Source organism: Phycodurus eques, chromosome 9 (assembly GCF_024500275.1).
Source record: "Phycodurus eques isolate BA_2022a chromosome 9, UOR_Pequ_1.1, whole genome shotgun sequence".
Classification (NCBI taxonomy): Eukaryota; Metazoa; Chordata; class Actinopteri; order Syngnathiformes; family Syngnathidae; genus Phycodurus; species Phycodurus eques.
Window position 1 is genome coordinate 17,201,863 of NC_084533.1, and position 27,698 is coordinate 17,229,560.

The 27,698-nt window shown below is 41.5% G+C and overlaps 1 protein-coding gene across 1 annotated transcript; it reads right to left on the reverse strand.

Moving 5' to 3' along the window:
- Positions 1–1,301: 1,301 nt before the first annotated feature.
- sh3tc2 (SH3 domain and tetratricopeptide repeats 2) lies at positions 1,302–26,159 on the reverse strand. Its single transcript, XM_061685278.1, is given in 23 exon segments — positions 1,302–2,231; positions 4,727–4,923; positions 5,005–5,155; positions 5,239–5,361; positions 7,238–7,388; positions 7,473–7,650; positions 7,798–7,964; positions 8,860–8,990; positions 8,992–9,081; positions 9,174–10,034; positions 11,131–11,325; positions 12,139–12,443; positions 14,906–14,956; positions 15,083–15,219; positions 15,342–15,537; positions 16,033–16,106; positions 16,250–16,445; positions 18,793–18,936; positions 19,068–19,173; positions 19,337–19,464; positions 21,109–21,234; positions 22,791–22,889; positions 23,476–26,159. Coding segments are annotated over 23 exon segments (4,560 nt in total). The 5' UTR covers positions 23,597–26,159; the 3' UTR covers positions 1,302–1,598.
- Positions 26,160–27,698: the final 1,539 nt, after the last annotated feature.

Consider the following 27,698-nt stretch of genomic DNA (forward strand, 5'->3'; position numbering starts at 1 on the left):
CCTGCCCGATGACAGCTGGGATAGGCTCCAGCACGCCCGCGACCCTAGTGAAGAGAAGCGGCTCAGAAAATGGATGGATGGACTTGAAAATGTCTCAAAAGTGTGTTTTCCGAGTTCACTTTTGCGCTGAATGGAATGTTGCGTGTAAAAAATATTTTGGTAACTCTGGGAACACTTTTAAAAGGGAAGAACCACTCTGTGCTTGTTTTGGCAGAGTTGAATAGAGGTTTAGATTTGTCATGGCTGCGAGGGGAGGAAGAAACACAGCAGGGCTGTTCAGTATGCAGATCATGTATGCAAACACTTTTGCCTCTTAAGTTACAATGGGCTAATACTTCACCATTACTGAGCCCAGCAATTGATTTTATTGGGCTTTATGGTGTTTGTGCAGTTGTGTTTCAGTAGGTTTTTTTTTTGGGGGGGGGGGGGTGCTTAACTTTTAAGGCTAAACACTTGCTATCAATATAATTGATACCACAGTTTTTTCCTCCATAAAGATCTCACATTATGTCACACTATATTGTACATGCAAGCGAGGCAACTGGGCAGGCTCATTGGACTTTTGTGGTCTTTCATATGATGCAAATAAATGGAGCAGTTATGTGGCACTGGCCATAACAACCTTTTGAATTTGACTGCCCCCATCTGGCTGAGCTGGAGAATCAACTCACCAAATATTGCTTTTCTTTGGGCAAGCGTGATATAATGCACTCCTAGTAATGAGTCCTAGCGTGGGACGAAACGGACTGTGGACTGTGGAAATGGACTCAAGTCACAAGAGTAAATACCATGAAGGTTTGTGTGTGACATTTCCACTTTGTAAAAGTATGCACATTTCGAAGATATTTGAGGTTTGAGTCTCGAGGGGTTTCCAGCCTTGTGACTGCACATATCATTTGTGTTATGTCAAAACTTTGATGGACCAACAGCTGTGCTGCCCAATCGGATGAGTAGCTGAAATCAATTTAAATCAAACTATAAGTAGGCCCAAAGCAAGACAATTATGTTTCTTCACTTAACTTAATATGCATGTTTTTAGAATGTGGGAGGAAGCCGGTGAACATGGAGAAAACACAGAGCACAAGGTCGTGAGCCGAAATTCGAAACCGGTACCTCAATAGAGAGGCAGACCAATTAATCACAAGGCCACAGACTGGCAGAACCCCTTGTCTTTAGATAAATACATTTTGTTTAACTTGACCTAATTTCTTCTTTTTCTTCTTTTGCCAACCGAGCAATACAGTAATACAAAAAAGTATCCTGAGTGAAAAACACAAAATAATGCTTGAGTGTTCTCACTGTCAATATTAGACAAAAATAATTTATTGATATTGTCATAGACTTAGTCTTATTGACATAAACTTAGACATGTTACAGAGGTATAAAAGATGTAGAAAATTACGACAGTATTCTAATATGGTAACTACATCATAAAAAGGCACACAATTTAAAGTGAATTAGAACCCTCATCTCATGCTATACAACAAGTGCCATTTTTTTCAAACATTGCATTTGGCTCAGACACGTGACCAGAAAAAGGAAATGAAGAACATAAAGTGCCACGGGTTTTTTTTGTCTGGAAGTCCATGTGAATCCACTCAGGATGGAAAGTTATCTGCACTGCTGTCTATCTGAGCGGGATCTTTCTGCTCAAGATGTGGATCCATGACCGTTTCCTTCTCGGAATGGGGACTGATGTTACTTGAGGTCAAAACATTCGCATTTATCTCTTTCGGGGAAGTTTGCACAGTGTCCGTGGAGCTGCAGGAGTCTGACATATGCTCCCTGGCTGTGTCAAAGGAGTCAGTCAAAATACTCTCACTGTAAGACTGACTGATGATAAATGCAGAGATGTCAACAAACTCATTGTTCGTGTCAGGAGGAGGAATGTAGACATCCTCTCTCCTGTTGTCAACTTCATTAACAATTTCAGTGTCACTGTGGGTATCTATTTGCATCCTACATGTTTTTGGGAATGGGTCACTATCACAGTCTTCACTTGTATCTTTTCCAATATCCTCGTTCACAGCAGAGTCCCCTGCTCCTGACAGAACTCTCTTCAGGCTATGGGCGCGGTCTCTATACAGCTGGCATAGCTGAGCGTCAGGCACGTGGTTGCTGTGGATCTCCGCCAGCTTCATATACACGACGTACAGAGCCTCGGGGTTAGCTCGATCCTCCAGGGCAGCTGCCAGAGCAAGGTGGAAATAACCCAATGCATCAAACGAATCCTGGAGGAGAAGCGCATGCCATTAGAAGTGAAATTATATTTGGCTAATTGAATTCAAGAGGCAAACCGAATGGCTTGTGAAGTATCTAGGAATTGCAAAGCCATTCAAAACAGAGTACTTTGAAGGACATGCTAATGCTCTTTTTGTTGCTGATGTCCACAAATTTTTATAATGATTGGACAAACAATGAATTAAGATATCGGTAATCGTAATTACAAATGTAATAATTGTACACTGTTACGTCCCTGACCGCAGCTAAAGGCTGTAATGTTGACTGAGTGACAATTCAAAATGAACCTTTCGTTTAACGAAATATTTGAAACTAAAATATTTCATGGCAGACTTCAGTGACTTATTATCCTTTTTTTTTTTTTTTTAACCTATCCTTTGTTATTCGCTTAAAACCCACACATTTGCTTATTTTATGCTCAGCCCAAAGCCCTGTCCAATAGGAAAGTAGTAAATCTAATTAGGGTGGGTGTCAACTACTTGCAGATTTTTGCTATTTGTGGCGGGGCTCTGTCCCTTTCTTCCACGAATGGCAGGAGAAAACTGTACAGTACATTCAAATTTCGTAGCAATCAGCAAATAAAAGTCTCTAATACAAGTTTATTTTTGAATGACCCCCCGATAATGGGATATGTGACTAGGAAATGCCAGCTTCAAAATTAAAATGACCGACTGTGTCTTTTTGGGCATCGTTTTTTTTTTTAAAAAGTTTTCTTGTATGTTCGATCATGATACACATGCTAACCAAATTTTATGTTACCGTAAAAGCCGCAACTTTTTTTCTACCGCTTTAACCCCTGCAACTTAAAGGACATATAGCCTATATTTCACTAACAAGTTCTCTTTATGTATTTATTTTAAGAAAATTAAACAGGCAATAATTTCCAATAATATCATTCCGTATCGGAGCAATCGGTAAATAAGTAATTGCCATGGGAACGCCCCTTTTTCATCGCCAAACTCGATACACCGCCATCTCTTCGTGTAACGTCATAGGCGGAACTGGAGACCAATTTCGCGGCATAGCTGGTGTGGAAACGGGTACTATACTATAAAGTGACAGTATTTACTCATATTTTATATATCGTCGTTGTCGGTCGGAATCCCCCCACCTACAAATGACAACCTTTCAGGAAATAAAAAAATAAATACAACTTTTAAAAAAATAATCTTGCTTGAGTTTCCAAACTCGCAACACCGCTTTGTTCAAGTTGGTATTATACCTTAAATTGCTATCCTATAACATTGCACACTCATTAACACAACAGCAACTCAAAACTATGTTCAACCACTATTTAATATGCTAAAAGAATCTAAATCTATGATGATGTCATTGAAAGGTACGAACACGGCACCAGCACCAGTCGTGCTCTTCAAAGTGCCCTGCTGTTATGACACCACCACCGTACAAAAAGCATTTCACTTCACAAAAGCCAACGCCTGTTTTACATCTTCCCAAACTCTTTTTCAAAGTTGAGTGATGCATTAAACAATGAGCTGACTATACCAGTGTATCTAGGCATAAATAGATCTACACGCACTTCCCACATGCGACTGCCTTCCATCTGCAACTAAGCATTACAGCTATTGGTTTTAACAAAACAAGCCTACTCAAATGTATCTCACTATTTTCATTCGTTGTCTCCCCAAAAATATCAAGACTTTCAACGTAGGCAACAATTATACCACAGAAAACATAGTAGTTTAAAAAGGAAATGTCCTCGTCCTCTGTCACTGATGTCAGCAGGCTCATGCAGGTTTCGACACAAATGTGGGCGTGCAAAGATCTGACTGAAAATCAAATATGTTACCAGAAAACAAGTCGAAATTTACTACTGAGTCTATTTTAGGGGGATTTTTTTTTCTGCATACTTTGTTTTTAAGTCCAGAACTATGGAATAAGTGCCAATGTTTACAGCATTAGAGAGATCCTTCAAACAATGATGTGACTTATTTGCGGATCTTACCGATCCCAAGAGCATCACATTTTCAACTATTCTCCGCTTCAATTTAACGCTGGAATTTGCAGTTTTCTTCGTCAAACATGGTGGGTGGTGTCCCATACACAGAGGCTGCATGGGCTAGGAAAACCACCACGTACTTCACGTCACCCTTCTCACAGAGTCATCAAGTAAGTTGATCACCTTTCATATTTTTAAGTGATTGTACATCCCCAAAAAAATCAAATCTTGCTAGCATTTTGAAAAATTGCATATAACACTTTAAACTCACCAAAATCATATGTATTGACGAGTTCCATGTGTTAACTGTTCACCTTTTAAATCAAATCCGCACACATTGAAGCATTCGATTCGGTATTAAGATCTGCTCTGCACAAACACAGACCCTTACTATGCTGAAAGTGCAGTGTAATGCCTATGATGCAGCCTGCAGGTGTGCTCCCAGAATACATTTTACGGTACTGTGAATACTTGTCCCTTATTATTTGCACAAATTAAGCATTTGTGTGATTGTCCAAGTTGTACCTTGTGTTTGTGCAGAGTGAGATTTCCCAGCCTGCAGTAGACCTGAGTGTAGTAGCGAGCCTCCATTGGGTGCTGCATGACAGGCGGACAGAGAGACAGGGACTTGAGATAGTAGTTCTCGGCCATCTCATAGTCCTGAAGGCTGTAGTAAACTGTCGCCAGTCGGTGGTAGGCTGTCCTCTCATTCATACACACACCTGTAAAAACAATTATGGAGCTGCTGCACTGAAGCTGTAAACTCTACATCATACAGTCAAGCTCAGTGGCTTTGCTCGTACCGGTTTTGTTTGCCATTTCAACCGCTAGTGAAGCATATTGCAGAGCCTCTTCCTGCTCCCCCTGGTCCATTAACAGTTCTGTTAGTTTACTCAACAAACGGAACTCTGAATGGATATCTCTGATACTTCGGGAAAATGGTAAACCGCCATCCTGTAATAAAAAGTGAACAAGGAGGTCAGCCCGAGCTGAATTTCCAAAGTAACTTTCAAACAACTTGTGTGTTTTCGATTTACTCTGTAGAAAGGTACTGATGCCATTCTGTTCCTGTGCCCTTTAAAGTAGACGTCCCCCGCTTCTTCATAGATGCTCATCGAAAAATGAGGGTCGTTCATTCTAAGCGCTGTCTTCACTGCTGCCTGTCAATCACACATTAGGTTTATACCATTAACTTCCGTTATTAGAATAAGATCTGTGATATGCTGATCCTAACTATAACCAATCACATAGTTGTTTCTTTAAATTAAAAAGAAACAGTACTTTCAACAAAATGTGTTTATATGTGTGCCTGCAAGTTGTGAATGAAACAGGTTCTAATGCCAATCTTGTGTAACAAAAGTCCCTTATCGCCAGGGGTGCGCATAAATATTTTGGTCTGCTGCTAGACTAGATTGGTGCTAAATTTTTTTCACCTCACTGGCAGGGTGAATTTGATTGTAGGATTTATTACTATTAATCACAGTAGTGCGGTATTAATAGATGTAGCCTATAGCAATATCGTGAAGTGTTCTTTACAAAAAGGGAACAGGCCTATCTAAAAGTGACACACTTCTGAATATTATTGTTTACCTTTGTTCATATTTTCAGATCTTTTACAATTTGCATGATTTACAATAGCATGAATCTCCTGTTTCCATGCTGAGTGGCAAATTGTGTGACATTTTTTTATCCATACCAACAGATTTTGCCCTCCTAGACTCTTTATTTTGTATTCCTAAACTGTTCAAGCAGCTGTCTGTCATAGTTGTTGTCGTTCTGTGCTTTTCTTGGTTTAAGTGCACAGAGAAACATCTTTTCACAGGAGGCAATACTAACTAGAGTAACTAACGCAATTTTGGTAACTAACCCCTTGACAGTTAATTCTACAATCCAGATAGCACATTTCATTAGATTTGCAAACTATTAATTGTTACAATGTCCACATTTTTGGCAAGAAAATGCGAAATGATTACGTAAAAGATAATGGCTAAAACTTTTCTGCCGCCGAACATATCGTCGACGGGGGGGAAGGGAGGACTTTTCCGCCGCTAGGATCCATGACTGACTGGCGAGTGGGGTGGCCAGTGTGTGGCCAACAAATGCATGCTCTGCTGCAAAAATTAAATAATCCATCCATTTTCTGAGCCGCTTCTCCTCACTAGGGTCGCGGGCGTGCTGGAGCCTATCCCAGCTATCATCGGGCAGGAGGCGGGGTACACCCTGAACTGGTTGCCAGCCAATCGCAGGGCACATACAAACAAACAACCATTTGCACTCACAGTCACACCTACGGGCAATTTAGAGTCTCCAATTAATGCATGTTTTTTGGAATGTGGGAGGAAACCGGAGTGCCCGGAGAAAACCCACGCAGGCACGGGGAGAACATGCAAAGCTCCACACAGGCGGGGCCAGGGATTGTACCCGGGTCCTCAGAACTGTGAGGCTGACGCTCTAACCAGTCGGCCACCGTGCCGCCAAAAATTAAATAAACAAATAAAAAACAAAATAAAAAAGGAAAGCTCATACAAAATGCTTGGTGCGTACATGCATGGTTACACAACTAAATTTAGCGCACATTTTATATTTTTAGTGCACATGCGCACCTCTTATGTACACTCGTATATTATAAGCCGATGTTTCTTTGGCTCTTAAGGAAAAGAAATGCTGCCACACAAAAAGAGACACTTCAATACAAAGAGAAAATGTACATGTAAAGTCCAGATGTAAAACTATATACTGAAGGTAGAAATAAATTTATCTTTTGTTCAGTTACATCAAGCATACTGCATAAACGAAATCATAAAACAATATAATAAAGCAAAACCTTTTGACAAAAACAAAATAGGTGATTATAAATCCACTGTCTCTACCACTTGTCTTCATTAGGTTTGCAGGTAAACTAGAGCCTATCCCAGCTCTCGATGTCCAGCGTCGGCCCTATTTACTTGTATGTGATAAAAAAAATAAAAAACAAATACAGTATACATATTGTGTATGATTACATAATCATACTGACTCGCTACCAGTCCTCCTCACCTGCAGGTACATGTCGGCCAACTCATCCTCCTGGATGAGATAATAGATCCTTCCCACCTGCAACCAGGTCTCTGACTCTTCTTCTCTTTTGCCCAAATCAATGGAAATCCTCAGGCTTTGCTTGGTGTAATCTAGAGACTTAAGAGATGATCTGTATCACACAATTCAAAACTATTTTGGTCTTTTGTCATAAAAACTCAAGATTGTGGAAAGTTGAATGAGAATATAAACTCACCTTTCAGTATTTAGTGAGAGGTAAAGACTGCTTAGGATTTCAAGGTATTCTCCTTCAAGTCGCTTGTCCTTCAGCTCTCTGGCTACTGACACACAGTGTTCATAATAGACGATGCTTTGACCGTAAAGCAGCATGTCGGAATACAGTCGACTCAGCACCTTGGCCACCACTAACTGACCTATACAGTAAATACAACACAGTTTTTATACAACACATTTAGCTGATGTACAGAATGTGATTATGAAGTGTTGTTACATAGTTTTTCCACCAGAGGGTGTACAAAGTACAATAAGGGTAAATTCGTATTGTTATTCTTTATACTTACTGGGCAGGTTTCTAGCATGCAGTGCAATCAGAAGTCCCATTTCATAACAGGACCTGATGTGGTGACTCTTCCCCCTATTCTTGTAGCTCCTCCCCAACCAAAGGAAGGTCTGCACATGCTCCTCATCTGTGGGGCTCTCCCAGATGTCAAGAAAAAGGTGCAGGGATCTAGAATAACAACAAACTTGTGAAACACTAAAACCCATTTGCAGAGGACTGCTCGGCTGTGAGGTAAAATACCCAGCAAAATGCTAAGAAAAGTCTTCTCTCTGATATCATTCAAAATCAACAGGGTTCTTCCTCTATACCAGAAACATATATGCGAAGATGGGACAATTTTTCTTCATTTGACCATTGACTTTATATAATTTGTTGCGTATAAATGAGTGGTGAGAGAGAGCCAATTTAAGATGAGAGTCAAATTATGCCTGAATGTATTTCTATTTATTTTTTTGTAATGTATCTCATTAGATTGTACAACGGGTGATAATGTTACATCGTGTTTGCGTGCTTCCTTTTACCCTTGACCTCATATACCTACTGCAGTATTGACAATATGACATTTGTCCCCCATGTAACTAAAGCATTACAGTCACTACACTGTACCTCTCTCTATTGCATCAAGAAGTAGTCTAAAATTGGGAGGGTATCTGATTGATTGATCGATTTGAATTGATTCCAGACATGTCAAAAAACACATCAACATATATACAAACCTACAACTACATATCTTTAACCCAAAGAGATTTCAATATACCAAGACATATACACACACCTACATACCTACCTATAGACATAGTAACATGTATACAGTGTACATACTCCAATCCAATACCTATTCATACATAAAACTACACACACAGTATGTTCAAGCATATAACTAATTTTAAGTGATTTTCTTTCCTTTTCTTTTTCCCTTTTTGTCAATAAAACAATAAATAGATATTTTCTCAATGTTTACACCCAATCTATATATCGATACTATACATATACATTATACGTACACACAAATATTACTACACACATACATTACTGCACACATGTCCATTTAAACATGTCTGACCTGACCAAGAAATGCTCTGCCAATGTAGACGCCCCTGTATCCAGTGCCAGGCAGCCTAAGTTGGCCAGTGCCAGGGCCTGATTCCTCTGGTTTCCACTTTCGCGGCCTATCACCAAGGCCGAGTAAAGTTGCCAGCCCTGCTTCTGGTATGCAGCCCTGCTGTCTCAGACATAAAGCCAAGAGATTGTGGATGACGCCTCTTTGAGTGGAGCTATCTGTTCCCTGCAGAGTGGTTGAACATGAAAACAGAACATACAGTACTTTTCAAGGAATAAGCAAATGCAGCAACAGAAATTGAGTTAGTGTTTTTGTACCTCAAGTGACATAAGAAGTGGCTGTAGGACACCCTGAGCCATCTCAGCCTGGCCTGTTAAAACCAGCAGCCAGCCAAGCAGCACAGAGGCCTCAAAGCCTTCCTCTTCATTGATGTAGCCTCCCGTCTCCACTGCTTGTTGAGCACATTGCACAGCCTTATCAAGGGCACCATACTGCTGGTAAACTGAGGCCAAGCCCAGACATAGGTCCCTCTGCATCTTTAAGTCCCTCTCTTTCTCAGCTATAGCCAGCGTCTGCAAGAGGTAAACCACAATCTGGGCAGGGAGCAGGGAGGTTCCTTCCTTCCAGAATGGGTTCAGGCGAGCTGAATTCCTAATAAATCTCTCAATCCTCTGGAAAGCGTCATGGAGTGAGTGGTCTTGTCTTGAGTCGAGGCTCAGAGAAGCCAACACCAAGTGAGGCATGTATTTACGATGATAGAGCAAGCTCAAGAGCCAGTTGAGGTCCGGAGGTACTATAGGAAGCCCGTCGTTGGCTAAGAGAGTTGAGGAGAGGAACTGTAGGCGCTCAACAAAGGGAAGAGCGTCATCAGGTTTCCTTAGAAGCAGGAAGAGGCTGGCGATAAGGTAGCACACACGGGCCTCCAGATATTTATCCCCCATTACCATGGATCTCCTCAGAAGCAGCTTCAGCAGCTCAATTTCATCTGAGGATGTATAGGTATGGTTGGGAAGACAGAGCAGCATGGCGCTGGCCTTTTCCAGGGTGAGGGGCAGCTTATCTGTCATACGCTGCTTCAGGTAAACAGCTGTGAGGTTGGTTAGGAGTGCGATCAAAAGCGGCGTGTCACTGAAATTGTCCACACGAACATTCAGAGCTTCCTCATAATACACGCGAGCCTGAAGTTAAAAGGGAGGATAATGTCAGAGAGGATTTTCATCAGTAATAAGCTGAAGTCAGATGGCTACTAAAACAACATCAAACAACAGAGTGAAAAGAGGATGTTAAGTTGCCAATTAAAGCAATTATTGTATTATACTGCAGTAACTGCAGTCAAATAGTAAGATATTCTGTAACATATGATATACTTGCTTTTCTACTTTGGCTGTGAGAGAACATCATACAGTATATGTAATAAAATACAATCATTATTTTTAATATAGGATTTAAAAATGTGTGCGCGCATGATGAGAATGGTATTAATGTCATGGTTTTCTATGGATGGAAAAGCTTGCATTGAAATTTTGTGAAATCACAATGAAAATAAAGAGCTCTCAGTATGATAAAATGCTGTTTTATGTTACAACACACCACAAGAATAAAAAAACAGTTTGAATAATGACTGTCTCACACGTGTCAAATACAACCATCCATCCATTTTCCATACCGCTTCTCCTCAAAAGGGCCGCGGGCATGATGGTGCCAATTGAGCATTATTATCTTTAATTCTGATACAGCTCCTGAATTGGATTTCATTAGATTTTGCACTTAGAACAAGGTAATTCTGACATACTGTAGGTATGAGTAGGTTCTAACAGCATGAGAAACAGTATGTATTACAAACATACGTGTTCATTCATTCATTTATTTATCTTCCGTTCCGCTCATCCTCATTAGGGTCGCGGGAGTGCTGGAGCCTATCCCAGCTATCTACGGGCGAGAGGCGGGGTACGCCCTGAACTGATCGCCAGCCAATCGCAGGGCACATATAAACAAACAACCATTCGCACTCACATTCATCTCAACGGGCAATTTAGAGTCTCCAATTAACCTACCCTGCATGTTTTGGGGATGTGGGAGGAAACTGGAGTACCTGGAGAAAACCCACGCAGGCACGGGGAGAACATGCAAACTCCATACAGGCGGGGCCGGGATTTGAACCCCGGTCCTCAGAACTGTGAGACAGAAGTGCTAACCAGTAGTCCACCGTGCCGCCAATACGTGTTCATTAAAAACAAAATTGGATGATATATAAATAATATAAATATAAATAACCTGGGATAGCTTCAGCTTCCTGGCACAGAGTCTTCCCAGGAGGAAGCATGCTCGCCTATGTGCCCAGTGCATGCCCATCCTCTTTGCACACTCCCTTACACTCTCAAGCTGTCCTGAGAGTTCACTCTCGCCCTTCCCATTGAAGGTCACCCACAGAAAGGAACACTGGAGGTCGTACAGGGGCAGGAAGTCTTTCTAGGGGGGGAAGAAAAAAAAAAATAAGCACACAAAAGAGTCTCTCGGCCGCTGTTAATCCTTCAGTATAAAATATTTTTGGGGGGCCTGGATCAATTACAATTATTATAATTATTTTCTTTCAGGTATCTCATTATAATTATTCGAATTATTATTAATTATCTCAAGTCCACACATTAATGATTAGTTCAGTAAGGCCTGTTAGTAAGGCCACAAAGATTTTTCCAATCCTTAAATCCTTAAAAAAAAAAATTATCTGCTACAGACTCCACATAAAAATAAATAAAAGAAAGAAAGAAAATAATAATACAAAAATAAATTTTAAAAAAATCGGTCGTCATGTGAATCTCAACACAGACCACACACATAGATTCTATTGTACCGCCAATCTTGAAATCTCACATGATCACATGCAATCTCACAAAACCAAAGAAGAAGAAACACTTCCGGTTATGCGCCGATGTTTCCCGAAGGTTACCGGCGCCAAGAGCCTTGTAAAATGTTGTTCTCAAAAAAGGACTGGCTTTGGAAAATACTTCTTGCTGTATGAGGAACACAATTTTATACATAAAACGACATCAGACCTAAGGACAATCTTATAGGATAATCTTCTAAAACATAAAATTGTCTGGGGTTTGACGTGCTTGGTCAGGAAGGGGCAGATTGGGCACAAAAACAGGCCAACTGTCTTTATGTGTGTAATAGCCCCGAGACAGAAATTCATTGCAATTAACAGTTTCCACCTGAAGCTAACTAATAAATGGCTTTTAGCACCTGATTTGTAACAAGTGACTGGACTGCAACTTTGCTGACCTGGAAGTGGTCATGGTTTAGCAGGGTCAATGTCGGGTCGCTAACTTCTGACTCATCCCCCTCCCAACTGGTTTCCTCCAAGAAGAGAGGCAGGTCCTCCTGGAATTCATTGAGGTCCCTGAATGTGTCATCTAGAGTGAAGGACAGGCGCTCTCCCTCCTGTGCCAGAGGATTGTGGGACTGATAGAGCGACACACGGGGGGACGAGTGTGATAGCGATGGGCGGGGGGAGGAGTGGTACGGGGGCGTTCCACCGCTTTTTTCTGACATGACACTCTGACGTGTGCTTGCAGGGACCTTGTGATCTGAGAAGGAAGAATAATATTGCAAGAACACAAAAGAGGTGATGGGACCCATGGTAGTTTCATTCATTCAGTTTCTATTTTCTCAACTGACTGTAGATTTTTCCAGTTCTTTTGGTGATAAGCTCGTAGTGGGAGTCAATGACGAAGCCAAGAAATGAGTTAAAGATTGTATTCAGCAACTAGCAGTCCTACAGCGTCATTCAACAAGCATCTCGCCGGAATGATTTGATTTTTTCTAGGGTCGTTCTTTCTTTATTTGTTTCACTAAAGTACCATAACCTGTGGGGAGTTTCCATCGGTTATCTCAAGCGCATAACTTCAATTCAGGACGTGCGTGGGTACCTTGCTCGACACATTTGCAACCCCTGATAGTATAAAGTGTAACAATAGTCGCTCAAGTGTGATAAAATATTGCTCACGTCATGTTTAAAGCAGTGGCAAAAATCATATCTATCATGATTATGCTGTTCAGTATAACAACAGGAACTAGAATGTATATCAATCCATAGACCGGCCATCTGTCAATCAAAATATGATTACCGTATTTTCACGACCATAAGGCGCCCTTAAAAGTCTTAAATTTTCTCCAAAATGGACGGAGCGCCTTATAATGCGGTGTGCCTTATGTGTGCACAGAGTTCCAAAATCTATAAATGTTGTTGTGTGATGAGCGCTCCGCTTGACTGACAGGGAGCATTTCCTGCCGACACGCTGCTTATACAGAGGAAAGCGGACGTGGCTGAGGACAGCATGCGGACGTAAACTGGGGAAGGATGCGCGTGAAGGAGGACGCTAAAGGCACGCCCCCAGTAGGTATATCGCGCCGGTTAAGCCAGCCTCCACTCGTAAAGTAGCAATCAAGCCAGTCGCCCCTAATTTTGTTCATACTAGGCATTACGGTAATAAGTCGCCAACTCGCGGCGAAAGCCACTTTCAAAATAAAAGCTTCCCAATAATACCGACGTCAATGCTCTACGGTTAAGGAATGCAACCAGCAGGGTTAATTTGAATCTACACCTACGAAGAGACACGCTTACGAAGCACAGTTTAAACTGCAAGCTATCAGTTACGTGGAGGAACATGGGAATCGAGCAGCCGCGAGAGAATTCAAGATCAACAAATCCATGGTTCGCAAGTGGAGGAAGCAGGAAAACGAGCTTCGCCAAGTCAAGAAGACGAAGCTGAGTTTCTGCGGGGGGAAAAGAAAAACAAAATGCAGAAACAAGGCGAGGTGGCCCAAGTTGGAAGACCAACTTGAGCAAGCAGGAAAACGAGCTTCGCCAAGTCAAGAAGACGAAGCTGAGTTTCCGCGGAAAAAAAAAAGAAAAACAAAACACGGAAACAAGGCGAGGTGGCCCGAGTTGGAAGACCAACTCGAGCAATGGATTAATGAACTCCAACCACTGGACATCGGTGTAAACAGGGTGTTCAAAGTGAAGTTGCGAGCGGCGTGGGAGCGATGGATGACAGCGAACACAGCTTTACTAAGACTAGGAGGCAGCGCCGGGCGAGTTACGCCACAATTTGTGAAGGGATTGTGGATGCTTGGGCTAACGTATCTGCTTGCACTGTTATTCGAGCTTTCGTAAAAGCCGGCATCATTTCTGAGGAGCCACACGGCAACGAGACTGACTCGAACCTGGCATGTTTGATGGAGAACTTGCCCAGCTGTTCATTTCGGATACAGAACATGTGGACTTTGATGGATTTGTGGATGAGGATTAATCAAAAAATAGCGTGAGTACATTGTTAAATACTTCAATAAAGTACAACCGAACTCAATTTTGCTCCCGCTGCCTTTTTAAAAACATTGTTTTAGCATGCATGCATGCTACCGTATGTTTTAAGCTAGCCTATGCTTTACCATGCCTGCGCCCAATAATACGGTGCACCTTATGTATGTGTTAAATACAGAAATAGACCCCGTAACTGAGACTGCGCCTTTTAATACGGTGTGCCTTATGGCCGTGAAAATACAGTATTATATGAACCACCACATTACCATTGGCCCCCAAATTCCAACATCAAGGGAACAGTGGCCCTTTAATTCCCAATGAATTATATTAAATTTCTTATTCATATAAGTCTTTCTATTGTCATGCATCTTGTCGTGCAAGCATATAAAACACTAGCTCCGCCACAGCAGCGGTACAAATGACAGTCAGCCAAGGAATAAAAATGTGACGAAAAAAAGGGAACTATTACAAAGTAGAAAAAGTTACAGCCATCTCCGTCCTTGATGCTCAGTGCAATATGACAGCAAGCCAGCAACAAGGTGGAGTCCACTTCATATTTTTTTGTTTTACTTAAACAGCAAATTACTTTTACTTGTATGCCATCTATGAATGTATGATTTTAACAGCCTGTATGATAATGAAAGTTGGCCAAAACAGAAGTGTAATTGTATTAATGTATTCAAATAAATGTATTCAACTGTAAAACACAAATATGTAACTGTTTACCACGCTTGGGCCGATTCCTGATGTACATGAAGTCAGACTCATCCAGCCTGTCTGGGAACATACATTTGGACAGTTTGGCGTAAGCTTTGCAGCTCATAACAAATATTTATACCATAATATATCTATTTAGCAACAACATTACAAGCTGACATTAAAGATGTGTCTCTAGGGCTTTACCTAGCCTGTACACAGAGCTGATGTCAGATGAGAAGAGCCTTTCCAGTAAGTTGCTATCACACGGCTCAGAGCTGAACAGGCTCATTTGAGCCAGCGTGTCTCGCTCCTCCTCGGTCAGAAAGACCAAATGTCTGTCTCTGTGCAAGAGAAACAATGGGAGAATTATCACAAAAGATGTGGTTCCAATTGAAATGATGCACATCTTTATCAGACCGATATATTTCAAGTCATACTGTACAATGAGATTAAATCTATTTACAGGGACATGGTGTCCAGAGGCTTGACATGGGCCTTGTTGACGAAGCCAGTACGACAAGTGGAGACGTTTTTTCCTATGAAGAGGCCAACGCTTCGAATAAGTAGACCCTGAATCTCTACAACATCCCCTTGACTTAGCTGGAGTTCATCTTGAACGGTTGGACTGTAGTCGACCACCGCCACACACGAACCTGTCACTGGCATGTTTGATAGGGAGATAAAAGAAAAAGTCGAACGATTTGGTAAAAAAAGTTAATGTCTGAATCTGATCAGGCGACGACCGGTACTTGCCATATTTTGTGAGTGCAAGCAGTATAAACGTAATTGACCACAGGAATCTTGACATTCTAGGAACTACCAGTAACCAATATGTCCTGAAAACCTTAGGTGGAAATTGCCATAGGGGAGTAAGGGAGCAGTGACCCAATTGTGAAATTATTGTGAAAACAAAGTTTTCATAATTCCAATGTTTAATTGGTGAAGCAGAGCATCATTTTTGGTCTTGCTGTCCAGGGGCACTGCATCATTTAGGCCCAATGTAGCAATTCAAACAGCTTGATAGATGTGGGCTCATTACAATCTAATAGTGTACATAATGTTGTGAAATGGTTCCTGGTAACTATGTGTGTATAAGCATGTGTGTGTGTGTGCTTGCTTGTGTGCATGCGTGTACTGTAATAGTATGGTTCTACCAAGTGGATGATCAAATGGTTCCTTCTCTGTCAGCGAGCACCCTGCATAACCTGGGTAATTCCTCAGGAACCACCTGACCAAAGGGGGACAATGCATTAACAAAGACATACCACGTGTTGCGTGCACATAATCACCACATGTAAAGATAAAGCAAGTACTGCATTTGATATTGCAATATAAATTAGTTAAATAAAAAGAAAATGGGGAAAATCTCACTGGTAAAAGGGGTAGGGAAGTGGCTGAGTGGCATTGACAGGAACTAGGCCATGGTGTCCAGTGGAGAGCAGTGTACCCTCCCACATTTCCTCCTGTCCTGTGTCCTTCACAATGAGAAGATCATTCTTTTGGAAAGACAGCTGATCTTCATCATCCTCGTCACTTCTTGTGTACAGCGCCTTAGCAAAGAAAGATCCTGCAACAATGTTTTTTCATTAATGCACGCTTTAGACAACTAAAAGACACTAAACACGTGTTTTAATTCTGTTGTTTTTTTTTAAAACAATAAAATCCCTTCACAGATATTAAAGATCAGCAAAAATGCTAGTGTACCCTGTTTCCCTTACAAATGGATGATGGGCGATTGAAACAGACTATTACATTAAATTTCATCACAGTTTGGCAGCACCTTAGACCTACTTTGCCAAAAGGAGATATAGGCTTTTTAAAAAATTATATCTGCATTAACATGCAGTACAACAGGTAGGAGCGCTTTGCTGTGAAAGCATACTTTTACAAAGCTTATTCAGCAAAGAGCTTACAATGTGGTTCGTTTGAGTAAAATATGAAAGCCAGATCAGTTGAAATGGGATTGCTCAGCATTTAAAAGGAATTATTTTAATGAGAATAACGTCCGGACATAATAAGGCTTTACCATATGAGCTACATACATTTTGATACAGTAAATCTTTTTCCAAACATTTGATTAGCGGGAAACTGCTTTGGCTTTTTTTAGGGGTGTAACGATTCATTCTTTACATCGATGTATTGAATTATATTCCTACGATCCAACTGCATCGATCTGTGCTTGGCAAGTTAGCCTTCCGGACAAAAATATTTTAAAAGGTAAACAATCGAGTGTATCGCTACTAAGAAATAACGCATTTGATTTATGCACTGCAGGCATTATAAGGAGGTGTGTATGTGTTGTATTTCCAAGAAACACGCTTGTAATTCTTTTTACTTACCGTATTTTCGCGACCATAAGGCACACTTAAGTCTTAAATGATCTCCAAAATGGACGTCCCCGCCTTATAATGCAGCGCGCCTTATGTGTGCACCGAGTTCCAACATCTATAAATGTTGTTGTGTGATGAGCGCTGCGCTTGACTTTTTTTTTTTTTTTTTTTTTTTTACCATTTCCTGCCGACACGCTGCTTACACAGAGGAAAAGCGGACGTGGCTGAGGACAGGGCAAGGGTGGGTGAAGTAGGACGCTAAAGCCACGCCCCCAGTAGGTATATAGCGGCGGGGTGTTTTTTTTTTTTTGTGTGTATTTTATTTGTTTTTTACCGCTATACTGACTAGGAGCATTTGCGGGGTGTGCACTGTGCAAAACAACATCGGTTGTTTGTTTATAGGGGCTGCTGGCTTGACCGCTACTTTACGAGTGGAGGCTGGCTTGACTGCAGTCGAAAACTGCACCTACGAAGAGACACGCTTACGAAGCACAGTTTAAACTGCCAGCTATCAGTTACGCGGAGGAACATGGGAATCGAGCAGCCGCGAGAGAATTCAAGATCAACAAATCCATTGTTCGCAAGTGGAGGAAGCAGGAAAACGAGCTTCGCCAAGTCAAGAAGACGAAGCTGAGTTTCCGCGGAAAAAAAAGAAAAACAACGTGGAAACAAGGTGAGGTGGCCGGAGTTGGAAGACCAACACGAGCAATGGATTAATGAGCAAAGAACAGCCGGGAGAAGCGTCTCTACAGTCACCATTCGACTGAGTGCAATAACTCGGGCCATGGATGACAGATGGCGAACACAGCTTTACTAAGACTAGGAGGCAGCGCCAGGGCGAGTTACGCCACAATTTGTGGATGGATTGTGGATGCTTGGGCTAAGTGTCTGCTGCCACTGTTGTTCGAGCTTTCGTAAAAGCCGCCATCATTTCTGAGGAGCCCCACGGCAACGAGACTGACTCGAACCTGGCGTGTTTGATGGAGAACTTGCCCAGCTGTTCATTTTGGATACAGAAGATGAGGATGGATTTGTGGATGAGGATTGATAAAAAAATAACGTGAGTACATTGTTAAATACCGAACTCAGTTTTGCTCCCGCTGCCTTTTTAAAAACATTGTTTTAGCGTGCATGCATGCTACCGTATGTTTTAAGCTACCGTATGTTTTACCATGCCTGCGCCCAATAATACGGTGCGCCTTATGTATGTGTTAATACAGAAATAGACCCCGTAACTGAGATTGCGCCTTTTAATACTGTGCGTATATTATATTATAATATTTTTCAGCTAATACACACCACTTAGCTTCCACCAATGTACTCTTCTACAACACTACATCTTTACTCATCTCTTTTCTTCTTCATATCCTATCTATGCCACCCACCTAGACGCTCCTTTCCATAGTGCCCTTAGTGATTGGACAGAGACACCACAGCGTGTGTGTGTGTGTGTGCGTGCGTGTGTAGGTGTGTGCGTATGCGTGCGCACACACGTGTGTGTATGCGTGCGCACACACGTGTGTGTGTGTGTGTGTGTGTGTGTGCGTGCGTAGGTTATGTAGTTAATATTGAAGCATTTCATACCTTCCTGGAGTAAAAGCTCGAGGTAGAGGGTGGCCAGGTGATCCTCGTTAACTGTTACATTAATCTCCAAGTCGCTGAGCAGTTTTGGCTCCAGCCAGAAGGATTGATCACACAGGAAGTTCTCCAAGCAGCGTGCCACGTAACCTATCATTCAGTTGATACAAATACTTTCATTAAGACCAATAATAACAGCCACAGTAGTCACACAAAACAATGAACATCAACACTGCTAAATGTAATGATAATCAACAAATTACACTCAAAGAAAAACCTACCTAATGCTAGATAAGTCGAAAACTTCCAGATTTCCTCTACTGTTTTAAATGTGAGGACAAAGCTGTCCTTCTCTGCATGGACAGAAACCAGACGTGCAGACAGGTCCTGCAAGAACCAAGACTTCTTATAAGCAGAACAGAACATTCAACCTCAACATTTCACTGTGCCCTGTATAATACCACACATATGATGGCTCACTATAATATTCAAAAGGCAAAGATTCACAGCAATATTTCTGCATCTACTGATGACTATCTTTTTCACTAACCTTAAACAACTGGGTGACGTCTTTGCTGTTGCTCTCCACTACTCGGAGCCGGGTGCGCAAGGCCTCCTGGACAGCCCGATCAGGGTCCTCACTGGAGCGTCGGCGTCCAGTGAAAAAGAGCATAATTTCTAGACAGGATAAATAATGTCAAATGTGATTTGAGAAAGAAATCAACATAGTGTGCAAATACGGCTCAAAGTAAAAAAAAAAAAAAAAAACATACTAAAACTAAGAAGGGAATGGTTTTACTGCTTGCAAGCAAGAGGAAAAGTTTCAAAAGATCATTAAAGATCTTCTCCGGCAGCTCATATTACAGTGAGATGCTTTGTGAGAACCCCCCATGGCCCTTGAGGAATAACAGCGCTATTAGACTGCTGACTGGACTCTCCATGTGGCCATTTAAATCCATTTGAAAGGCAGAAACTGCAGGATGTGATGGGCTTAAGACGCTGAGTAGGTGAATGTGTCCTCTGAGTATGCATGACTAAAGATTCCTAAATTGGTTGGTTGGTTAGTACAAGTCTGTCAATCCACTATGGTGTATAGCAGGGCTACTAAAATACTTTGTTTTTTGTTTTTTTTCAACACGTCGAAGGTCCATTTATTGATTGCAATAATACTGCAATATTCAAAATACAATTTCCTTTTCATTCAAAAGCTCAACAAAAATAGGAACTAAAAATGGACTTTCCAAATAGTTGAATTAAACAAAACTATGACCCCTGTAATGAATCCAAAACAAATACCCGGAGGAGGTTAATAACATTTTTCTTTTCAAATACAAACACAAGGAAATATAAATTGGATGTACACACTTAAGACTGCGTGCCAGTGTGCCTGTGTGTGGGTGTCTACGTGTACGCGTGCGTGCATGTGTGTCGTTTTATAGACAAAAACAATAACCAAATAGACTGGTATGTGATCCCAAACATGGGATAAATAATACTAATCAAACGGGTACACTAACAAATTATAGCTATCAAATAAGTTCGCAACATTTCCACAGTTAACATAGCACTTCATGTATTATGCTCTTATTCTGAAAGACAAAGCGCACCATTTCCAATAGCGGAAGTAGCTGACAAAGCGGTTGATACACGGTTACTTTTACAAAATAATATCACTGGAACACTATAATAACACATTCTAGCACAACAAGTAAGGGGTAATGTTAACAAGGCACTTAATGTATAATTGTGTGTCGCAACCCACTTTGTCACTGATGCACACCAACCAAGCGAAATTTATAATCCGGTACACACGCTACCAACTGAGTCACATCCTCTGCTTCCAACCACTGTAACGTCACTGCCCAGGCACAAGACATGAGAAATCGACCGCTCGAATAAAATACACAAAGGAAAACAAAAGTAGTAAATGCTTAACCCACCAAAATTATAGCAATGAACATATTTTCTCTAACAAAGAATGACTTGGGGCCTTTTAAAGACTGCCTGCATTATCTTTGGCATGAAGACAAGTCCCGGTCTACACGTGGTGACCTAACCAAAACACAAAGTAAAGGAAAACATTTCTCAATTCAAGCACCTCTTGAACTGGTAGCCTCACATACACAATGAATGGGCTGGTTGACTGCGTACTGCACATTGCAAAGTGAAGTGTGGCTTACTGGCATACTACTACTTTGAGAAGCCTGATCTCCTCTGATCTTGGAAATGGCCGTAACAGTTCAGGGGCCAGGCAGGTAGGATACAGCCCGGGGGCTTCTATCAAGTACCCTTGGTGTAAAATACAGCATCACAAAATAGTACCCGAGGAGCATTTCTCGCCCTGTGTCACCCGACTTCCTCTAAAAAAGGGCTCTTTCTTCTTCCAGTAGTTTTCTGGTTCCAGCTTTTCTTCAACTGACTCCACCAGTGGGCTATCCTCATCATCTCCTGCACATGATGGGACACAAAATGTTACACACACCAAATAAGAATAGGTAACAGGTTCAAATACACTTACAGGAAAATAGTCAAATGCATGGAGACCCGGGGCAGACTGGTGGTAAAAAGTGGCTTGGGAGTCATGGACAGACTGGCCCAGTTCATGCGCGCCGTGGGGAGCCAGCCAGCTGGCAACACAAATTTCATGTAACCAGATGATTTAAAAAAAAAAAAAAAAAAAAAAATTTAAAAAATGTATGCTCTTTTGGACAATAATTCATGGAGTAGGTAATAACCTTGAAAACTTAAAACTAATTTTGTAGGATGATATATTTTCCCAAAACTATCACGACAAACAATAGTATCGATGTTTTTTCTTATGCCACTGATATGATATTAGAACATAACTCAAGTACATCCTTTTTAAGAACAATTCACTTTTAATTCGAATTCTAAGAATAATGAACATTGACATTGTAATGTAGAACAGTAAATAAAATATCTTGGATAAAAAAATATAAATAAAACAGACTCAGGTTCTGTTCCCCAAAATTGCACTTCTACAAATATTAAATATTGGCACAGCAGTATAAATAGTCATTAATGCCTTAAGAGGCTATATAGTGCCAATTAGGTTTTCAGTTGATCACGAAACGTGCCAAGTAGCAACATTAATGACAACCCAAGTAGATCAAAGCAACCTGTTTTGATTCAAGATGTCTGCAGCTTTTACACGCTGCTTTGTCAACATGTTCAATAGCTACATCTCTTTACAATAGTAACACTATACTGTATATAAATATGACCATACATGCGCCATATTCACGTTTGTATTTACATTATTGGCCAAAGGGTTCCATAATTGCAAGGTGACAGGAAACAAGAGATGTCCCACTGTGTTTTTTGTTCCCAGCTGAAGAAATTGGGTGGGATGGTTGTGTTTAAAATGGATTTTGTCACTTTGAGGTTTTAAGTTGTGTTGTCTTTGTTCCGACTTCATAAACATTTGACATACCAGCTCGTTGGTGTTAGCGGGATGGCCGCGTTCATCTGGCTTGAATCCAAAATGTTCCCACATTTTCGCGGAGACGTTAGGCTTTGGAACTAAATCCATTTAGGCCGCTCAATTTTCTGTAACTGCATCTAACAGCTCGCCCTCAGAAAATTTAGGTTTGTGTACGCTAGCGCCCGCATTTCATACATGCTCACTCTTCATTACCTCTGATTGGTTTAAAGACCACAATGAAACCCATCGTATGTCTGCTTTCAATTTGCAGAAATGTATTTTTCTTACTAAAATGATTGGGCAGCTGTACGCACCCTCTGTTTTTTCTTAATGGACAGAAAATTTATCACCGTTAGTCATAGACATGCATATTATAGCTGGTCCTAATGAGGTTATAGAAGCTTCCCATTGTTTGTTACACTGAGCAGAAAGAAAAACATTTTAGCAGTCACGTCTTTCTTAAATCGTCCTTTGTTTGTTTGTTGCTTGTTTGGAAGATGGATATCCAAATATGACTAGGAAATTTGCAGTAAGCAATCTGCTGCACCACATACCATACCTTCAGTCATTATGTAATTTCCTGAAAAGTGTTCGTGGGTCCCCCCGAGAGCATATGGCGGTTCCCTCCACAAAGCATCCAGCTCAGCAGGAGATATGTCTGTCAAGAACAGAACATTTCAGTGCTGGAGGACTCAAATTTTTCAAAGTTTTCATACACACTGTTGCTTCTCAGCAGGAGGGGATGGCACAGATGATATTAAATACAAAAAAGTTAGTAAGGGGGCTTTGGGTTTGGTTTGAGGGGATACGACGGCATTGACATCTCACTTAACGCGACGTCAAGAGAATCCTCCAGACGCACACAGCCAACTTGCACCTAACTCCTGAGAGTCTACTCATTTTCAGACATACAATGAACAAATTACAGTAACGACTGCAGTTTCCTTTTTCAACATGCTGTGTCAGTGCTAAGGTATCCTGCAAAGCTTTCACAAAGACACAATAGAGTACACATGACATGATGTTGGAGAGGACAAGAGCCCATTCTCTTCCATCCTACGACACAAAACACAGCACTGACAGAACCATTCGGGTCGCACTTGCAGGCTCACATGCTTCTACAACACAAAAAGACACAATGCCCTTCAATGTTACCTTCTTGGCTTAGTGTGTTACCCATGTTGCACATAGAATTATATTCCACTACTAGTCATGACAGTGGGGCCGAGTGGGTTGGGACAGACCTGTGAGGGAGGAGAGGCAGATTTTGATGAGGGGTCCACAGCAGGAGGAGTTGAGCAGCGGTCTGCAGCAACAAGACGCCATCTGGCCCAAGAAGCGACAGTTCCCAGGGATCAATGCCATCCCATCACATTCCCTCTTGCCTCTGGAACAACAATTTACTCTCTTCCTCCTCTACGCTGGACAGGCCCGCTTCCCCTTCCTATTTCTGCCCTCCCATTCTTATCCTACTTAAGTCTTTCTCTCTGTCTCCCCTCTGCAGTCAGTGTTGGGTATCCCTTCTTTACGAGCAGCATCTCTTCCTCTGTGTCTGGTCTGGCTTCGCTCCGCAGTCCCACTGTCTCTTTCTGTCTCCATCCACCTCCACCCACCAGACTCTCTCTCTCTCCTGCCCAGTCAGTGTGTGAGTGCACAAAGTACTTTCTCCAATTGGTATGAGTGTGTGTGGGGGGCAGGCCTCACATAGATTGTGCGCGCGTGCGTCTGTGTGTGTGTGTGTGTTGTGTGTGTGTGTGTCTTAGTGCGTGTGTGAGTGAGTGTGGGGGGATGGACTGTTAAAAAATGCTCAGAATGTGTGTCACAACAGACAATGTGTGTGTCGTTTGTTTGAATTGCTGGGATAATTGCTGATCTGCACAGTAAGGCAATGCTATGAAACGGCAGGCAGCAAGGTCACAGAAAAGCAGCCTGGTGATATAGATAAAGGATCAGTTTATCCACATCCCAAATGTCTCCATCCTCTGATGAGTAAGGGATGACATTAGCACACAAGGGCAAAGTCATCCTGCACCCACAATGAAAAGGGTGCAACACTGTTTGGGGCTCAAAATGGTATCAAAATAGAGCTTCTGAGTGTCAGAATGCTAGGCTTTATGCGGCTGATCATCAAATAAATAATTTGCCCCAGTTTTGCCCAACCAAGAGCAAGCAAATCATCCCACCATTACCCCAACCAATTTCAACAATATTGAAGTCTCATAAGGTCATAACTTACTCTCTTCATGTTTGACAAATGTATTATACAAACAAACAACATGTAGCAGCGCACTTAGCAGGAAACAGTGAAAGACAAATGTTCCACAATAGTAAATCGGTCACTGTATATTTCATTGTATTGTGTAAGTCTGTTACAGTAATATGATAATTACAATAATTGTAAATAGTACAGAAAAATGCTTTCACATGGTAATATTGTGATGTTTACTAATTGATTAAAATAACCTTTGGGGAGATTTAGAACATTAAAAACTTTATATCTGCAATGTTTTTCAGTCCAGGATGTAGCCCGCCTCGCGGCTCCAGCTCACCCCGTCACTCTGCGTACAATCGGTTTAAAAAGAAAAAAAAAAAAAGTGTATTTATATTAATTATTCACATAAAACCTTTTCTGGCTTTCTATAATCATGGTGGAACATGTGGTAAGCACATCTGACTCATAGTGAGTAGATCCAGGTTCGACTATCTCGTGTGGAGTTTGTTCTCCTCGTTGTTGCATGGGTTTTCTCCTGGTACTCCGGCTTCCTCACAGATTTATTGAAGACTTGAAATTGCTCATTGGTCTGAATGTCAGTGTTAATGGTTGATTGTCCAATCTGCCTAACTGGCAACTGGCGACCAGTCTTTGAAGATGAGACACTAGTAGCATAGTGTACTCTCGAAGAGTGGGCCAACATACCTCCTGACAGGTTCACAAGTCTTACTGAGATTTACAGAAATTGTTTGATGGCAGTGATTGCCTCAAAAGGCTGCACAACTACAAATAAATTTAGGGGTAGCATCATTTCTGTCCAGGGCACTTTCATTAGTTTGTCTTTGAAAATAATTCTGTTGGGCCACAATTTCCACTTATTTCAGTGACTGCTCTGGGTTTTCTTTCTGTGATGAAAGGGTACCAACAATTTTGTCCACATGTGTGTAAAGCTGACACTTGACTGGACTGTCTTTTGTTCAAATGTCTCTAATATACATATACAGTTTTCACTATGTTTTCCAAATATTATTTAGGCTACTAGATTATTTGGTTTATGCCCACTCTACTGATCACAGGAACTGATTGTCAAAGAGGCTGAGAGCAGTGTCGTCATCTGTTGTCTGACGTGTGAAGGCTAAAGCTGTAAACAGGTCTGAGCTGCCAGGACATATTAGGACACTGGATGTTAGCTCGCTTGTTCTCACAGCGCAACAGATTCTGTCTAATCTAATAAAAAATCTGCTCCAATCTGACATGGTCACATGCGCAGTCATTGCTACACGCCAAAAGTTGACAGGGGACACAAGTTGTTACCAGTGCAAAAACCTGGTAACAAAAAAAACAAATAACAATAACCACAATCTTAGTGACTTGTGGTCATGATGCAGAAGTCACCTCTTTAGAGCAGTTTCATGACAGCTGGGACGTGATACCCATTTCTCTCAGAAATGTCAGCACACTCTTAACTAGTCTCATGTCACTGAAATGTTAAACAAGGTAAGTCACAGACACAGCGTGCTGAGCCTGTTCACATACCATGAATGAGCCAAGTTATCCTCTTAAGCCAAAAGTCCAATTAAAGCACTTTGCAAGCAGCATTTAACCAATTAAGAAACATATGGCAAATCTCGTTGTATGAATGAATGGTCCTTTAAAAGTTTTCAGAGTTGTTTTTTTAAATCAGGAGTTGTAGTTTGGTAATATGAGACGAAGGATATATAATTTTAGACTTACCCACTGTTAGCTAACTTGCATGCCACAGAGCTCCCCGAGATTCCCACACTGTTGCAGAGCAGCATTTGCAGGCTACTATAAGCAAACAAACACAGTAGAATTGTAGGTTTTTTTTGTTTCGTTTTTTTTTGGGGGGGGGGGGGTTAGGGGGGTTCAGGTTATATTTCTACTGCAGTATTTGACGTTATGCTGTTCACTGTTGAAAGACACAAGTAGAATATAAGACTTGTATAAAACACACGGTGTTGTATTCGCTACAAATCTATTTCCTGCATGACAACAACATTCGGGAGTGTATGGACGAGTACAAGGTTCAGCTCTGACAACAGACACTTTTTGACACGCAGCAAGATTTCAGTGTTGAAAGGAGCACATTTACCTCTTTGCTGTTCCACTCTTCAAGCCATTCCTCTTGCGCTGATACAACATGTGTTTGTTTCGCTGTCTGGGTTTCACCCTGCATTTTCCGTAAGCCGCGGTTGCAATCTCACAGCTGTCTGAAACCCACAGGGCAAAAAAAAAAGAATAAAGAAAGTTCGAATGGTTAGTCGGCGTCTGAGTGTATTTGCCTTTCAACGCCACAGAGGCTGTCCCACATGGCATGTCACTGACGTTAACTCCTCCCCTTATGTCTCTCTCACTTCCCTTCCTCACTACGTATTTACTGTAAACCCACTATTACAATGGGATTGCTCATTTGACTGCGGTTGTTGTTTTTTTTTTTTAATCTTTTAAAAACCATTAATGCCTCCCTGCGAGAACAAAGCACGCCGCTTATTTCCTCATTGTAAAACACCAGTTACACCAGTTTGAGGCGAAGAGGGTGACACAGATTGAAAACACATCCAATCCGGTTTGTTGAAAGTGAAGAATCCCTGGTCTACATTCCAAAGGGCCTTAACCTGACCCTGCCATTCAGTTCACACACAGAGTGCCTGCAATCACGTCTGACTTCCTGATTGCCTGACAATCAATCCATCCATTTTTCTTATTTCATATTTCGTGAGCATGCATGCATGTTCATGACAATAAAAGTGATTCTTCTTCTATAGTGCTTATCCTCATTTGGGTTGTGAGTGAGCTGGAGTCTATCCCACCTGACTTTGAGAGGTTGGGTAGACCCTGGGCTGGTCGCCCTCTAATGGCAGGGCACATATAGCCAAACAACCCATGGACAATTGAGCCTTTAATTGACCTAACGTGCCTGTTTTGGGGGATGTGGGAGGAAGCCAGAGTACCTGGCGAAAAGCCACCCGAGCACAGGCAGGACATGCAAACTCCATACAGGAAGACCGAGATTCAAACCCACAACTAAAGAACCGTGAAGCAGACATAACCGCTATTTCACCATGCTCATGATTACGCCGCCTGAATACGTATCTATATTTAACCTCATGACTTTACCCCAAATATACTACACATTACAAAGTGTGTCTTCTTTTTTAATCAACCCATGTTTACGTGAAGAGAGATAATGCAGTGCGTTTGCCTGCATAGTAAAATATAAACTCTGGAACTGGT